Below are 15,585 nucleotides of genomic sequence, written 5' to 3'. Positions count from 1 at the left end.
TCATCTGTGCTATTTATCACTCATTAGACTCTGGCGGGAAGATGTGAGTGACTGATCAGGAAGCAGATTCCCATGGCTCACACCACTGGGAAAGATGTAGGGAGGTGAGAGGGGGGATGAGGTTGCTTGTTTGAAAGGGCGTGCACAGCTCGGGACAATGGAAGGTAGATATGAGACTATATTCGCAGGGGATCCTGCAGCCTGTGACATGGGGGTTGAATGAAGGTCATTGCACATCCCTGGACAGAGAATTCCGTATCCTTAAGCAAGGAAGGGTGGAGTGATTTTGTGGGTAGGGGTGGGAGGATTTGGGTGTTAAGATTCCGTGGTTTCCTGAGACGGGTGTCAATAGAAATCAAAGAAAATAAAACATGGAAAAGAAAATAAGATGATACCTTTTTTATTATGTTATGTTATTATGTTATTTTAAGTTATGTCCAATAAAAAAGGTATCATCTTATTTTCTTTGATTTCTATTGATAACCTTAAGAGTGGACTAACAAGGCTACCACACTCCTCTACTGAGACGGGTGCTAAGGGTGAGTCCGCACCTGGACGCACTAGTGGGGGAAGTAAAAAGGGAATGTTGAATGTGAGGGGGGGGGGGGGGGTGGATGAGGATTCCGGTGAGCGTGTGAGAAAAGAACACGAATGAGGTGTATTGAGGGGGTGTGAGGGTCATTCATTCCGTGATCCCGGAGCTTCGGCCGCCCACGAATCCTGCAGCCTCTGACTCAGCTGTTAGCTCGACCCGACTCGACTCCTTAGTCCCCCTCACGACAACGACCTTTCACGCGCCAGTCTCAGCTTTCTCTCTCTCTCCTCCCCGTCTCTCTGCACGCGCGTACGCAGCACGGCCTGTGATTGGCTGAGCGGCTGGTGCGTGTAGTTTACAAAACCCGGCGGAGATTGGTCCGCTTTCGAGCAGCGCGTGCTGAGGGGCGCCGCCGACTGGAAGACGGCGGGCTCGGGCTGCGGTGCAGCATGGAGGGAGTGAGCGCGCTTCTTCTGCCTACAGCTGCTGGTCTGACCGCCACCGCTGGCGGCCTTCTTTTCTATAGGCTGGCTCGGAGGTGAGTCCGGGTAGTGGGAGGTGAATGTTCCCCGTATGCGAGGATCGGCTTTCCTTTCCATTTCTATCCTTTTGGGCTGCCTCTTTCCCCAAGCTCGGGACACTGTGACTGGCAGGTTGGATTTCAGCGTGGCGTGCAGGCTATTTCCTGTTCCCAGGCCGCTTGTTCCCGAGTGTGCAGAGAAACCTTATGGTTAAAGTCTGCGTTCCAGGGTGGTTATAGAGCGCACGTGTTGTAGAGAAAGCTTCCGAATACTATCGGGTAGGAGCGATGGTGGCTCAAATTTTTTGACTTGTTACCGTTGGGTCTTGGTGAGCAATTTGTCTAGTTGTTGTTGCGCCTTGCTTGAATTGGGTCAGCTGTGCTCGCCTGTTAAATGCGGTAGCTCTGTCCATTGTTGAGGTACTTGATGGCAGAGACCCTGGCTTTCTATCAGTATTTGCTGATCTAGCGCGCTGATTGGCTGTCACGTGTCTAGCTCTTCCTTTCTATTGGTTGTTCTTATTCTTCTTGGCTTTGTTCTTGGAGCATTAGAGTTTCTCATTATGCACTTTGACAGCTGTGATTCTCAAGTGTACAGTAAAAGAGCCCAGGGCTCTTGTGTACAATAGTGTTGTTGTTTGGGGGGGGGGGGGGGGGGTTAACACAAAAGGAATTTTAAACATTTAACATTGGAAGCTCAGTTGGTGGGAATTCACATGCTGTTAAAGTTCCTGTTTTTGTGATGCTTTATAGTCAAATGTTACCTACCTTTTTGTTTTGTTTTTTTGTTTTACCCAGAATTTTCAGACGTTATGCTTCTGGTGATGCTATGTCATAACACTCTGTAAGCCACATTGAGCCTGCAGATAGGTGGGATAATGTGGGGTACAAATGTAATAAATAAATAAGCTGTTTTGTTGTGCCTTTTGATCATCCTGTACTGGTGTATTCTTTCATTTTTCTGCTTGGTAGGAAACCAACCTATCTACGAGTGAACTGCTGGTTCTGTAACCAAGACACAGTAGTGCCATACGGTAACCGGAACTGCTGGGACTGCCCCAACTGTGAGCAGTATAATGGCTTCCAAGAGGTGAGAGGTGACTAGTGGCGCTGTTGTCACCCCTACTGGCAGGGACCAGTGGGGTGTAAGGGATTCATAAGTGGTGGGCCAAATATTGGTAGAGAGGGTAGCTATATGACTGGTAACAGTAGCTGTGATAACTGCATATTTAATGCTTCTGTTGCAGAATGGTGATTATAATAAGCCAATCCCAGCCCAGTACATGGAACATCTGAACCATGTGGCATCAGGGGGCACAAGCTTCTGTAATATCACCAAACCCCAGCAATGGGTTAACAGCCAAATCCTGCTTTGTAAGAAATGTAATAACAACCAGAGCACCAAAGTGAAACAGTTGGCATCCTTTCTGCCCCGAGAAGAGGTGAGTGCAGCTCTGTTTCATTAAAGGCTGATAAATAAAACTAAGGAAAAACAAAGTACAGTATGTCTGGGAGTGTAACATAGTAAGTGAAAGCAGGTAAAGACCTGAATAATCCATTTAGTCTGCCCAACAGTCGTATTCATTATCAATTCAATATTAAATCAACAATGAATGTGATATTATATACTTGATCATGGTGTTTCTGGGCATAGACCATAGAAGTCTGCTAGGCTCTGTCCTTGTATTCCAACTACTGGAGTTGCCATCAAAGCCCACTCCAGCTTATCTGAATCAGTCTTGTCATTTTAGGGACACAGACCATAAGTCTGCCCAGCACTGTGTTCATGTTCCAAATTACTACTACTAGCATTTATATAGCACTACCAGACGCATGCAGCGCTGAACACTTGACATAGAGAGACGGTCCCTGCTCAAAGAGCTTACAATCTAGGTAAAACGGACGGGCAAGGGAAATTACAGGGTAAAGAGGAACAGGGAGGAGGGCAAATGAGTAGCGGTTAGGAGCGAAAGGCAATAGTGAAAAGGTGAGCTTTCAGCATATATTTAAAAACGGGTAGAGATGGAGCTAGATGTATGGGTTCAGGAAGACGGTTCCAGGCATAAGGTGCCGCAAGACAAAAGGAACAAAGTCTGGAGTTAGCGGTGGAGGAGAAGGGGGACAACGAGAGATTTGTTCAGAGAGCGGAGTTCACGGGGAGGAATGTAGGCAGAGAATTACTAAAGTTTCTGTCAGCTCTCTCCAGCCCATCCTACACCCAGATTGCTTATATGCAGGACTCGGACAGTACAAGTCAGTCAAGCACTGGTCTTAATTCTTACAGCCGGAGTTGCCACCTAAGCACCACTTGTTATGCAAACAAATATTCAACCCTTTAAATTTTTTTTTTTTTAAATATATGTTTAAAGGGAAATGGGACTTGATATACCACTTTTCTGTGGTATTTTGCAACTACATTCAAAGCGGTTTACATATGTACAGGTACTTATTTTGTACCTGGGGCAATGGAGGGTTAAGTGGCTTGCCCACAGTCACAAGGAGCTGTAGTGGGAATCGAACCCAGTTCCCCAGGATCAAAGTCCGCTGCGCTAACCACTAGGCTACTCCTCCACTCTTCCATTAGTTTTGTAATTAAGAGATCTTCTGTGTTCATCCCACGCCTTTTTGAATTCTACCATAGTTTTTTTTTTTCCCTCCTCCACCTCCTTTGGGGAGGGCATTCCAGGCATCAACTACTCTGTGAAAATAATTTTCTGATGTTACTCCTGAGTTTACCACCCTGGAACTTCAATTCATGTTCTCTAGTATACCATTTTCCCTTCTCTGTAAAATACTTGTTTCTATATTAATACCTTGCAAGTTAAACATCCGTATCATATCTCCCCTGCTTAATCTCCTCTAGAGTATGCATATTCAGGTTTTCCAGTCTCTTATGTCTTTTGGAACAAGCTCCATATTTTTTTCACCTTCCCCTGGACTGCTTCAAATCTTCTTACTCCTTTAGTAAGATATGGCCTCCAAAACTGAACACAATACTCCAGGTGGGAGTATTCCTTTCTTCTGCTGGTTACACCTCTCCCTATACACCCTAGCATCCTTCTGGCTACGGCCACTGCCTTGTCACACTGTTTCTTCGCTTTCAGATCCTCGGATACTGTTGTCCCAAGATCCCTCTCCCTGTATCTGCATTATCAACCTCTCACTGCCTAATGTATACATCTCCCTAGGATTTCTACTCCCTAAGTATACATCACTTTTACACCACTTTGCATTGAATTTTAATTGCCAAACATTAGACCGTTCTAACTTCTAAAGGTCTTTTTCATGTTTTCCACTCCCTCCGTGGTGTCCGCTCTGTTACAAGTCTGTCTTCAAATCTAGGCTAAAAGCCCACCTTTATGATGTCATTATTCCTAACCCTTACTCGTTCAACACCCATTTTTATCATTCCCACCGTTGTAATTCCTTTTTCCCTTGTTTGTCCTACTTAAAATTGTAAGCTCTTTTGAGCAGGGACTCTTTGTCGGCGATGCATACGTCCAGTAGTGCTATAGAAATGGTGGTAGGAGTAGTGGTGGTATCATCCACAAAAAGACAAACCTTACCTTCTAACCCTTTGGCAATATTACTCACAAATATATTGAACAGGATCTGTCCCAGCACAGATCCTTGAGGCATTCCACTACTCACCTTTCCTTGCTCCAAGTGAATTCCATTAACTACCACCCTCTGGTGTATGTCCATCAACTAGTTCCTAATCCAGTTCACCACTTTGGGTCCCAACTTCAGCCTGTCAAGTTTATTCAAGAGCTTCCTGTGCGAAACCGTGTCGAAGGCTTTGCTAAAATCTAAGTAGATTACAGCACGTCATTGATCCAGTTCTCTGGTCACCCAATCAAAGAATTCAATCGGATTTCGTTTGGCACGATTTACCTTTTGTTAAAACCATGTTGTCTCAGATATTGTAACCTATTGGATTCTAGGAAATTCACAGTCCTTTCCTTCATCGCTTCCATTATTTTTTCAGTAACCAAAGTGAGGCTTACTGGCCTATAGTTTCCAGCTTCTGACACTACTTTTTTTGTGAAGAGGGACCACATCCACTCTTCTCCAATCCCCTCGAACATCTCCTGTCTCCAAGGACTTATTAAACAAATATTTAAGAGGATCTGCCAGAACCTGTGAGCTCCCTCAATATCTTGGGATGGATCTTGTCCACTCCCATGGCTTTGTCCACCTTCAACTTTCCAAGTTATTCAAAAACACTTTCTTCCTTGAATGATGCTATATCTGCTCCATTTTCATATGTACCTTTGCCAGTCAATTGTGGTCCTTCTGCAGGATTTTCTTCCGTGAACACAGAGCAGAAGTATTTGTCTTCCTCATTATCCACATAGTAGTTCACATCTTCTTTCAGTCTCGATTCCATTTTTAGTCTTCCTGTTTTCACTAATATACCTGAAAAAGTTCTTGTCACATTTCTAGCCATTTTTTTCTTCCGCTTGTGCTTTTGCCAAACGTATATCTCTTATATAGTAATATAGAATGATGTCAGATAAAGACCAGTCCAACAAGATGAAATCACTGTGTGATACTTTATATGTATACCAGACCTTGATTTGTCCTCACCATTTTCAGGGCACAGACCGTAGAAGTCTGTCCAACACTGGCTTTGTTTCCCAGATACCAGTGTTGGCCACCCAATGTCCGCTAAGCTACTGTGGATCCATTCCTTCTAAACAGGGTTCCTTTGTGTTTATCCCATTCAGTTTTGTATTCTGTTAGTTATCATCACCACCTCCTGCAGGATGGCATTCCAAGTATCTACCACCCTCTCTTGGGGGGGGGGACTTCCTGATGTTGTTCCTGAGTCTGCCCCCCCCCCCCTTCAAACTCAGTTCATGTCCTCTAGTTCTACTGCCTTCCTACCGCTGGAAAAATTTGCGGATTAATAGTTTTCAAATACTTGAGCGTCTATGTCGTCATCCCTCTTTCTCCTTTCCTCCAGGGTATACATGTTCAGGTCAGTCTCTCCTTGTACGTCTTGCAACACAAATCCCATATAATTTTTGTAGCTTTTCTTTGCACTACTTCAAGTCTTTTTATATCCTTAGCAAGATATAGCCTCCAAAACGGAACACAATTCTTGTGGGGCCTCACTAATGACTGTAGAAGGGGCATCATCACCTCCTTTCTTCTGCTGATTATACCTCTCTATGCAGCCTAGCATCTTTCTGGCCACTGCCTTGTTTCTTCACTTTCAGATCCTTGGACACCATCTCCCCCAGGTCCCTCTCCTGAGTCGAGCTTACTCCTATCTGGTATCTCTTTTGTGTTTGTGCACCCCAAGTGTATTACTCTGCACTTCTTGGCATTGAATTTTAACTCCAGAACTCAAAACCACACTCAAACCTTTCATTCCTATCACATAATCCAGTACAACAAATAATAAACAAAATCACAACAAGAGTCCAGTGTTAACTTATGGGCTAATTACAAAGATAACCCAACTCCATCGAGGTAACCTTGTAAAAAGATACATGGAGGTGTATTCAGGGCCACCAAGAGACTAAGTCGGGCCTGGGGTGAGACCCCCCCCCCCCAAAAAAAAAAAAGTCGCTACTGCCGTTGCCTCCCTCTCCTGCTCCCAGGCTGCTGGCGCCCCAGTCTCCACCTGCCTACTCTCAGCTCCCTCAACAGCTGCCTTCTATCTGCCGGGCTCCCTGCGTCTGTGTGAAAGCAGTAGATCTCCTCAGGTCTTCCCTTGCGAAAATAGAAAGTTACATCAGACGAGGGTGAGACACAGTGAGGGAAGGTGCGAGGTGATCTGCTTTCACACAGACGCGAAGTGCTGAGCTGCCAATTTTAGAGGTGTGTGGTTTTTTTTTTTTGTTTGTTTTTTTAATGCAGGGGGCCCGTTGGCAGACAGAATGGGGCTGTCGAGGGAGCTGAGGGTAGGCAGGTGGAGACTGGGGACTGCAGCACCGGTGGCCTTAGGAGCAAGAGAGGGAGAGACCCCGGTGCTAGGCCTCCCTTGGAGGCCTGGGGAATTTTGCCCCCCCCCCCCCCCCCCCCCCCCCCCCTCAGTGGCCCTGGGTTTATTTTCAAAGCACTTAGACTTATAAACCTATGGAACTTTGTAAATCTGAGTGGTTTGAAAATGAGCCCCATAGTATGCTGAAATCACCACAAATCTAGAATGACACGGGGGGAAAAATTTGTCTCCGTCCCTGCAAGCCTAGTCTCCATCTCCGTAACCGCCGCATCCCCGTGGGCTCTGTTTTCATCTGCAGAAGCCTTGAACACTTAGATTTTATATTTAAATCTTTTCATTAAAGTATAAAAAGGAACAATATGCTGTGCAACTGTTGTGTGTAAATTATAGATAGAAAACAATAATAACAATGAGTAGCTATAAGAAACCCTTCTACTACCCCAAGAAATCCTAATCCACCCTGTTAAAATGTCCAGGGGTACAAAATACAACCTATTTTATATGCCCTATGAAGCACTGTTATGATTTTTAAATCTGTGGATGAATAAGAAGTCAACAATCTCAGGATTCAGTCTAGCTCTCCTGTCTTCCACAGTCCCTCCTGCAATAGAAGATGTCTTCTTAGAAGATGTGCTGGTAGCAGGCTGTACAGAATCCCCTATGCAAATTTTGCTAGCTGTGGCCATCATGTTTGCTTGTTTTTCCAAAAAATACAAATAACAGTCCAGTTCACTTACAGGCTTCAAAGCAGAAAGTGGCATGGGGACAAAGTTTGTCCCCATCCCCGCGGTTACTGCGGGTCCATGTGTCATTCTGTAACCACAACATAATCCCTTCAACTCATTGGGTATTTCTCTTGAACATGTAAAGCAACTGGACTCTGTATATCACTCTATATAACTCCAAATTAAACATAAGGTCTTGAAAACCACTGTTATCTGGTCACATGGTAACTCAATGGAGTTGGGTTATCTTCTTAAGTAGCCCATAAGTTAACATTGGACTCATTTGTTAATATTTTGTGATCTTTGTTTATTTGGTGTACTGGATTATGTGGTCTGAATAAAAGGTTTGTGTGTTTGGGGTGATAATTTATTATCTTAGTGATTTATAATTAAAAATCCTTTATACAGCATGGTTTTGAGTTCTGGAGTAATATATTTGTTAATATAAAATTTGTTCCAGTTTATCCCCTGTATTTGAATTAATTACATTTTAACTGCCAGACCCTTGATCATTCTTACTTCCTCCAAGCTAACCACTCTATTGGCTATCTTTGTCATACGTTCCTTCTAACCCTTCAGCAATATCTCTTACAAATGTATTAAACTGTATTGGCCCCAGCACTGACCCCTGAGGCACTCCGCTATTCACCTTCGTTTCCTCTGAGTGGATTCCGTTTACCACCACCCTCTGTCATCACTTGGCTTCTTTCAGTTTCATCTGGTATTCCTCTGTGTTCCTCTTGAGTTTTTTCTGTATTTCATGACTTAGAGAACCATATTGGCTTCCTTTTTCTCTTGCTTTTATACGCTCCTTACATAAAGGTTAGTAGCCATATTTATAGCTCCCATACAAGTAGTGTACATCATGTAGGGCATGATTTTCCAAACCTGTCCTAGGGACCAACAGAAAATGGAATCTAGGCTTCAGATCCTTGGATGATACTTGTGGTTTTGAACACTTAAAACCCTTCATTGCTTCTTGTATGGAATTACTGTAAATCCTCCAAGGACAGGAAAATACTTGAATGTAACTCACCTTGAGCTACAACTGAAAAAGGTGTTTGAGCTTGATAATCCACATCAACTAGTACGCTTTACAGGCCTTTCTTTTCCTCAGATCCTCTATATTTGTCCCATTCCTTCTTGAATTCAGATGCCATCTTTGTCTCCACTATCTCCACTGGTAGGCTGGTCCATATGGCCTGGTTATTTTTGAAGACTGTGTCAAGAATTGCACACAGTATTCCACTTAAAATCTGTGCTACAGAGGCACAATTACCTTTCTCCTGTTTTCTATCATCCCGACTTCTGCCTTTTTCTATTCGTTTTCCTACCTTATTGTGAGAAAATTGCTCTTAGATCATGATTTGGTCTTTGCATTGAACAATAGAACTTTACACCCTATACTGTACTGCTCCCTTGGGTCCCCCCCCCCCCCCCCAACAGTCTAAATACATGACCCAAAGTATTTTAGCATTCAGGGGGATGTTTGCAAACCATGCTAAACAGGTAGCTTGGATGTTAGTGTGCGGTAGTTGTGTACATCTCCCTCAGAATAAAATTTAAGGTCCTTATTTTGATATATAAAGCACTACATTTATCAACCCCATCATATCTAGCAAATCTCCACTATACCGTACTCACCGACACCTACATTTCTGTCACAGATTACAGATTAATAATTCTGTCACCCCTAAGGGCTAGATGGGAATCCACGCGAGCTTCAGCTTTCTTTTTCTTATCCCTTACACTATGGAACTGTCTTCCAAATGTGATTAGATTAAAAGAATCATATACTTTGGTAAAGCCTTTAAAACACATTTTTTTTCAGAGTATGTTTGAAAACATCGCATGACAAAGGAAAATAAAATATAAAGGATGTTCAGTTTCATAATGCAGCATTATAATTTTTGGGTTTTTTTTTTTTTTTTAGTATGAATGGGATATTTGTTTACTTCAGTATGGATGTTTCTGTTTTGTGCTTTCCTATCAAACCCTGGATTTCTTAGTTTGTATTTTGTGTTTTTAAATGTATGTTTTTACAATGTAAACCGTTCTGTTTTGCTGATGCAATAAGTAAACGACAATGAACACCGATTGCATTCTAAAGCCAGCCAGCATGGCAAATCCTATGCCAGCTGCTTGGTATAGGTAGGATCCAGGCAGTTCTTGGGCTGAGAAGGTATGGCTGGCCCTGACAGCACATAAGATGTTAACTGCATACTCTCTCAGGAAGACAAAGGTGTCTTGGGCACTTAGAAACCACATGCCCCTGGGACTTAACCACAGACGTCTATGGTAATCTAGTGGATGGAGTTGGGAGTGGATCATCTCCTGCCCCATAGCTGCCAGAGTTCCAAATATTAGCTATGACACCTATCGGTAGTATTGGGAGATTATCATTAGGGGTAATAACTGCTATTTTGAACCCCTGCCTCCAAAGCAGTCCTTCTCAACCAATGTTTCTTCTAAGGACCGAGTTGATGTGAGCAAAACATTTTCTTGATGAACAAAGGGCTGAGGTAACATAAACATTTTTTCCAACACGCACTTATACTTATATACCGGCAGGGAGATTGGAAATGATCCATACTCTGCTAGGTTCAACAATTTTTAGTGATGACATAACAGCCAGAGGGAGAGATCCAAAAAAGCATTCTCCTACATACAATTTTTTTTCCCCATGTTCACCTTAAAACCAGAGATTTGGGAGTAGTCTCCACTTAGGGAGTGAAGAGACAGCACAGATGGCTGTCCAAAACAGTGCAAAGGGGGGTCCACACCTTCCACAAAGAAGCAAGCACAACATGCAAGGGTTCTGGTTTTGATGTCCTTGGATTGTTCAGTTGATTCATTTCCCTGGTGGCTTTTTCTTTTGTCTGACTGTAGCAGTTGCAGTTCATACAGAGGGTGAAAGCAGTAAGGAATGATAAGCCTTGAGATAACTAAAGCATGAATGATCGATCAAGAAGATAATGTACAGCATGTATTTGGTGAAGTGCGTAAGAATGTTTTGTTTTCTAAATGACTTTAGAAATTAGTTGAGAACTTATTGTTGTCTATAGTGACCCTGAGAATTTTGACTGAGTTGTGTAAAGGAATTTTGATGACATGGATGCTAAATAGACACTGAAGCAGAGGAGCCATAAAGTGGAAACCTGCTCTATCTGCTGCGTTCCCTTTCTTCCACATACACTTTGCTCTACTAATACTAACCTTTTCCTTGTTCCATCTTTAAGAAACTATAGTTACATTCCTCTTGTTCCCTATAGCTTCACCTTGAAGCTTCTGGCTTTGTTTTTTTTTTTTTTCCAAATGGCACTGAAAACAGTTGATCTTACAGGCCTTCCCCCTGATCTTTTGATTCCCCTTACACATAACCTAGGGTAAAAAAGTATGTTATTCATTCCCCCCCCCCCCCCCCCCCCCCCCGGTTGCATTCTAGTCAAGCCAATATCTGCAGACAAGCACTATAAATCTTTTGTGGCTTGTAAATAGTACATCTGAACTGTGTACTATAATACAATAACCCATTTAAACCAGCTTCCAAACACCCTTTCCACATAGTAACATAGCCGAGATTGGGTGACAGAGCCGGAGGCAGGGATGGTGTTGGGCAGACTTATATGGTCTGTGCCAGAGCCGGTGGTGGGAGGCAGGACTGGTGGTTGGGCGGCGGGGATAGTGCTGGGCAGACTTATACGGTCTGTGCCCTGAAAAGGAAAGGTACAAATCAAGGTAAGGTATACACAAAAAGTAGCACATGTGAGTTTATCTTGTTGGGCAGACTGGATGGACCGTGCAGGTCTTTTTCTGCCGTCTTCTACTATGCCACTGCCTGAATTGTTCAACAGGCCAGGAAATAGTCTTTAATCGAGCACTCTTATGCAGTCATTTTTGCACAATGAATGATGCATAACCACCATCCCTGTCAGTCTTCAGGCCATCAACAAACACGACCAAAACGGACTCACCAAATGTACCTACATTACCTTTTCTAGGGAGGAAATGCTGCTTACCTGTTCAAGTGAAGTTCAGGCAGAGGGTATCAACAGTAATAGCCTCAGGGACTGGTCCTTGGCCTTTAAATGTTAGAAGAACCCTAGTGGGTTGTGGGTTTTTTTTTTTTTTTGTGTGTGATCTCGCTGCTAAATCCACTCTTACCTCCCCCTACGCACACATATACATAAGAGATTCCTACTCACCAGTTGTAGATGCCCTCATACCCTGACAGCTGACAGCTCACATCAAAAAAGCATCCTATTCCTTACTCAATAACTTAGCAGCTGTACTAAAGAAGGAGTTTGAGAAGCTGTTATATACTCGGTGCCTGGGACATAAGTTACATCTTAAAATTTCAGTAACGTGAGTTTTAAACAATGCATGTGCTGCTTTTGTGAGAAGTAATTTCCATTGGGTTAGTATTGAAGTCATGTAAATTTTCAACTCCTGGGGTCACTGGAAAAGTTTGGGAAGCACTGCAATATAGAAATCTGTAGTGGATGGTGAACTGTCAGACTGCTTCTTGGTATTACTGTTGGCTATATCTGTAGGAACATGCTGAATAAGGGAGAAATCAATTTTCCTGGAAGCTGAAAGATTTTTGCTACTGTCTGCCTTTCATAGTTTGGAGGATTTATTTTTTTTCTTGGGGGGGGGGTGGTTATAGTCATGGCTGGCTTAGTTTACTACTTGTTTAAACTCTGGAGGGTCTTGTTTTCTTTACAGGCTCGGTATGAGGAGGAAATTGAGCTTTATAAACATCATCTAGAACAGACATACAAACTTTGCCGCCCATGCCAAGCTGCTGTGGAGTATTATATCAAACACCAAAACCGGCAGTTGCGAGCCCTGCTGCTCAGCCACCAGCTCAAACGTCGTGAGACAGACAAGAGCTATAGCCAGGTAAACTTCAAAGCAATGAGTGGCTACTGTGAAGTCTAGTGATTAGGAGCAAGGATTCACGGTCTCACTTTTCCTGTAAAGTCTTATAACCTTGGGCAGATTGTCTTTGGTACCTATGTGAACTGTAAGGTCTTTCGATAGGGACTTCATTGTACCCGAATACTTATCTACATTGTATAGTGTTTCATGTTACTTCAACTCAATTTAGAAAATTACAGTTCATGGGGCAGCTGTCATGGTATTATGGAAAGGATTGTATTAACATTTGCAAATGGAGTGGCTTTCTTTGAAATGTTACTGTTTGAGCTAAAACCTAATTATAGATGTGTTGTATAGTGTTAAATTGCGATTGGCATCCTAGTTGTGGCTAGCTAAATCTTCTTCTATATTTATTAGTACTAATAAATGAGACCTCATGGTGTGCTCAGTAGTTCACTTGCCTACTGTGCCCATGATCTGAGTTCAAGTCACTCTGGGATTTCTGTCTCTAGCCACCTCAATATCCATCCACTTGTGGTTTGGTAAATGAGCACCTGGCTTGATCTGGGGGGGGGGGGGGGGGGGAGTAAAGATGGCTAGCAAAGGCAGTGTCAGCCACCCTGCTGAGAATCTTGCACAAGTAGCAGCAGTCACTTGCATACAGGGTATGATCTTTAGCAAATGGAAAAGTAGAAGCAGAGAATGGCAGGTGCATTGAAGAGGTGCTTCTGTAGAATTCTTGCTGGGGACATTGGTCTTTCATTTTTTTTTTTGTTTTTTTTTTGTTGCAGAGTTTCTGTTCTCCCACCCTGACCACTCCTGCTCGGGTGATACTGCTGCGAATTCTGGCTTTTCTCAGTTGTGCAGTCCTGGTTGCTATGATGCTGTCTGGATCAGGAAATCCATTATCTGCTTTTCTGATGCCTTTTTCACTCTCGTCCATTCTGTCTGTTAATAACTCTGAAACAAAAACTGTGAACACTGACAGTGATGCTCTAAGTATGTCTTGCTGGCAGAACTTACTGCATCTCTTACCAGAAGAGGTAGCAAACAACTTGAGAACTGCCTGGACCTATGGACAGAACCACCAGATGGGGGTCATATGCCTGGGGCTACTGGCCTGCTTGTTGGCTATGTTGCTGGCTGGACGAGTCAGGTAGGTGTGAACAAAATTCCATTCCTTGTGGGGGGGGGGGGGGGGGGGGGGGGGGGGGGGAGGGGAGGGGTGTCTGTTTAGCATGCTGCATAGTGCTAGGTGTAAACTGTTTAGAACAATGGTCTCCCAACATGTGGCCCTCCTATCCAGCTCAGCCCTGAACAGCTGCATCCATCAGGTGAGCAAACATTGTTTCTGTTCTGATTTGTGAAGTATTAAGCATAAAGATTTGAAAATGCCATCCTTGGCAAACACAGATGTGTCCATGGGAGCAGCTCCTATCAACTTGACTACAAATTCATGTCGTGGTGGCCAACGTCAGAGAACATTTTTGCCCACAAAATTCACAAACGGTGGTCTCCGAAGGACTGATGGACTCTCGCCCCAGTTTGCTGTGCTATACTAACCTCTTGTTTACCACTGAGCACTCTGAGGAAGCCCAGTATAAATATGAGCTTACATTTGTAAGAACCCCCCTGTACCACCTTTTCCTTATATCCAGAGCACTATTAAGGATCAAAATAATTTCTTTCCTTTGGACTCGTGGGATGGTGAAGATTAATAGTAAGTCTCATTTATGGTTTTTGTAACCTGTTAACAAGCCAAAATAGTGATATTTTAAATATATCCTTATAGAGTCAAAATTTAGTATTTACAATTATATGTGTAAGTCTAAAATGCTTTTGGTATCCTCTGGAGCTTTCTCATGTCCATTTTGCAGCCCTTTACACGAAAAAGGTTGGAGACGTTTGCTGTAGAAGATTGGAAGAGTGGTAATTCTGACCCCTATATATATATATATATATTACATTGTTTTAAAGTAGCCAAGTCTGCACTCCCTGCCTTCCAAAACGTTCTTGTTGCTTTATAACCTGAAAGTAAAATGCATTAAAACAGTAGTGTTATGTATCACATGTCGTCCTCTTCCCCACCACCCCCAGCCAAATGAAGTAGACAAAATATGGAATTAGAGCTCTTCTCTCCTCCTCCCCCCACCCAAAAAAAAAATATGAAGGATTGCTATAGAAGTAATCACTTGCCTTGCCTTTAAAAAGTACAAACAATTGAATTGGCCGCACCTGTTTGCCTTGGTGTACTACCCAACCATGAGCACAAAGGAACTGGGAAAGTTTTTTTTTTTTTTAAGTACAAATTAGAGGATGGATATTAAAAAAAAAAAAAAAAAAGTGCAAAAGACTTGTAATACCTCTTGTAACATGGTCAGGACAGTTAAGTGGAAGATGAATTGTGCTACCAAGAGTGCTTAGATCAGGCTGTCCTTCCAAACAATATCTAAAGCAAGGAGTAGACTGATCTGGCAGATGAGGCAAGTGGCAACTTTGAAAAGATCTATTGAGCTTCTATGGCCAAGACTGGTCAAAATGTTCATATGACAATATTCCAAGCATTCCACAGATTTTGGCCTGTATGGTAGGGTGGTAAGAAGGAAACTGTGCAAGAAAACCTAGCCCAAATCCTGTTTTGCATTCAAGGGGACGCTTTTTTTAATATAACAATTTTCTCAATTTTGTGGTTTGACAAAAGCTAAAATTGCTCTGGCAAGGATGCTAAGGAAACCTGTCGTGTGTGTGTGTGCTTATGCCCACCAACCAGCAGATGGAGATGGAAGTGATGAGGAGAGCTTTGCCTTTATCAGTACCATATAGCCTTAGTTCTTCAGTATTAAATAAGCTAACTGTAGCTTTCTGAAGTGGTTCGTCATGGATGCTCCTAAATTATCTGCAGAGACTACCCCAGTTGAACAAGTGGTGATTTTGGTGAATGTCCGCTGGCAGCTTTTATGAAGCT

The 15,585-nt window shown here is 43.0% G+C and overlaps 1 protein-coding gene across 1 annotated transcript in view; it reads left to right on the top strand.

The window, feature by feature from the left end:
- The first annotated feature begins 904 nt into the window (after positions 1-904).
- TMEM201 (transmembrane protein 201) overlaps positions 905-15,585 on the top strand; it is a 29,038-nt gene continuing 14,357 nt past the window's right edge. The window contains exons 1-5 of the mRNA XM_030185710.1: positions 905-1,073; positions 2,028-2,145; positions 2,303-2,497; positions 12,465-12,641; positions 13,412-13,776. Coding sequence (XP_030041570.1) covers positions 985-1,073; positions 2,028-2,145; positions 2,303-2,497; positions 12,465-12,641; positions 13,412-13,776 — 944 coding nt within the window. The 5' untranslated portion in view covers positions 905-984. The remainder of the gene's footprint in view (positions 1,074-2,027; positions 2,146-2,302; positions 2,498-12,464; positions 12,642-13,411; positions 13,777-15,585) is intronic.

Source organism: Microcaecilia unicolor, chromosome 13, assembly GCF_901765095.1.
Source record: "Microcaecilia unicolor chromosome 13, aMicUni1.1, whole genome shotgun sequence".
NCBI classification, from domain to species: domain Eukaryota; kingdom Metazoa; phylum Chordata; class Amphibia; order Gymnophiona; family Siphonopidae; genus Microcaecilia; species Microcaecilia unicolor.
The sequence above is the reverse complement of the archived record's forward strand: the minus strand, read 5'-3'. Positions and strand labels throughout refer to the sequence as shown.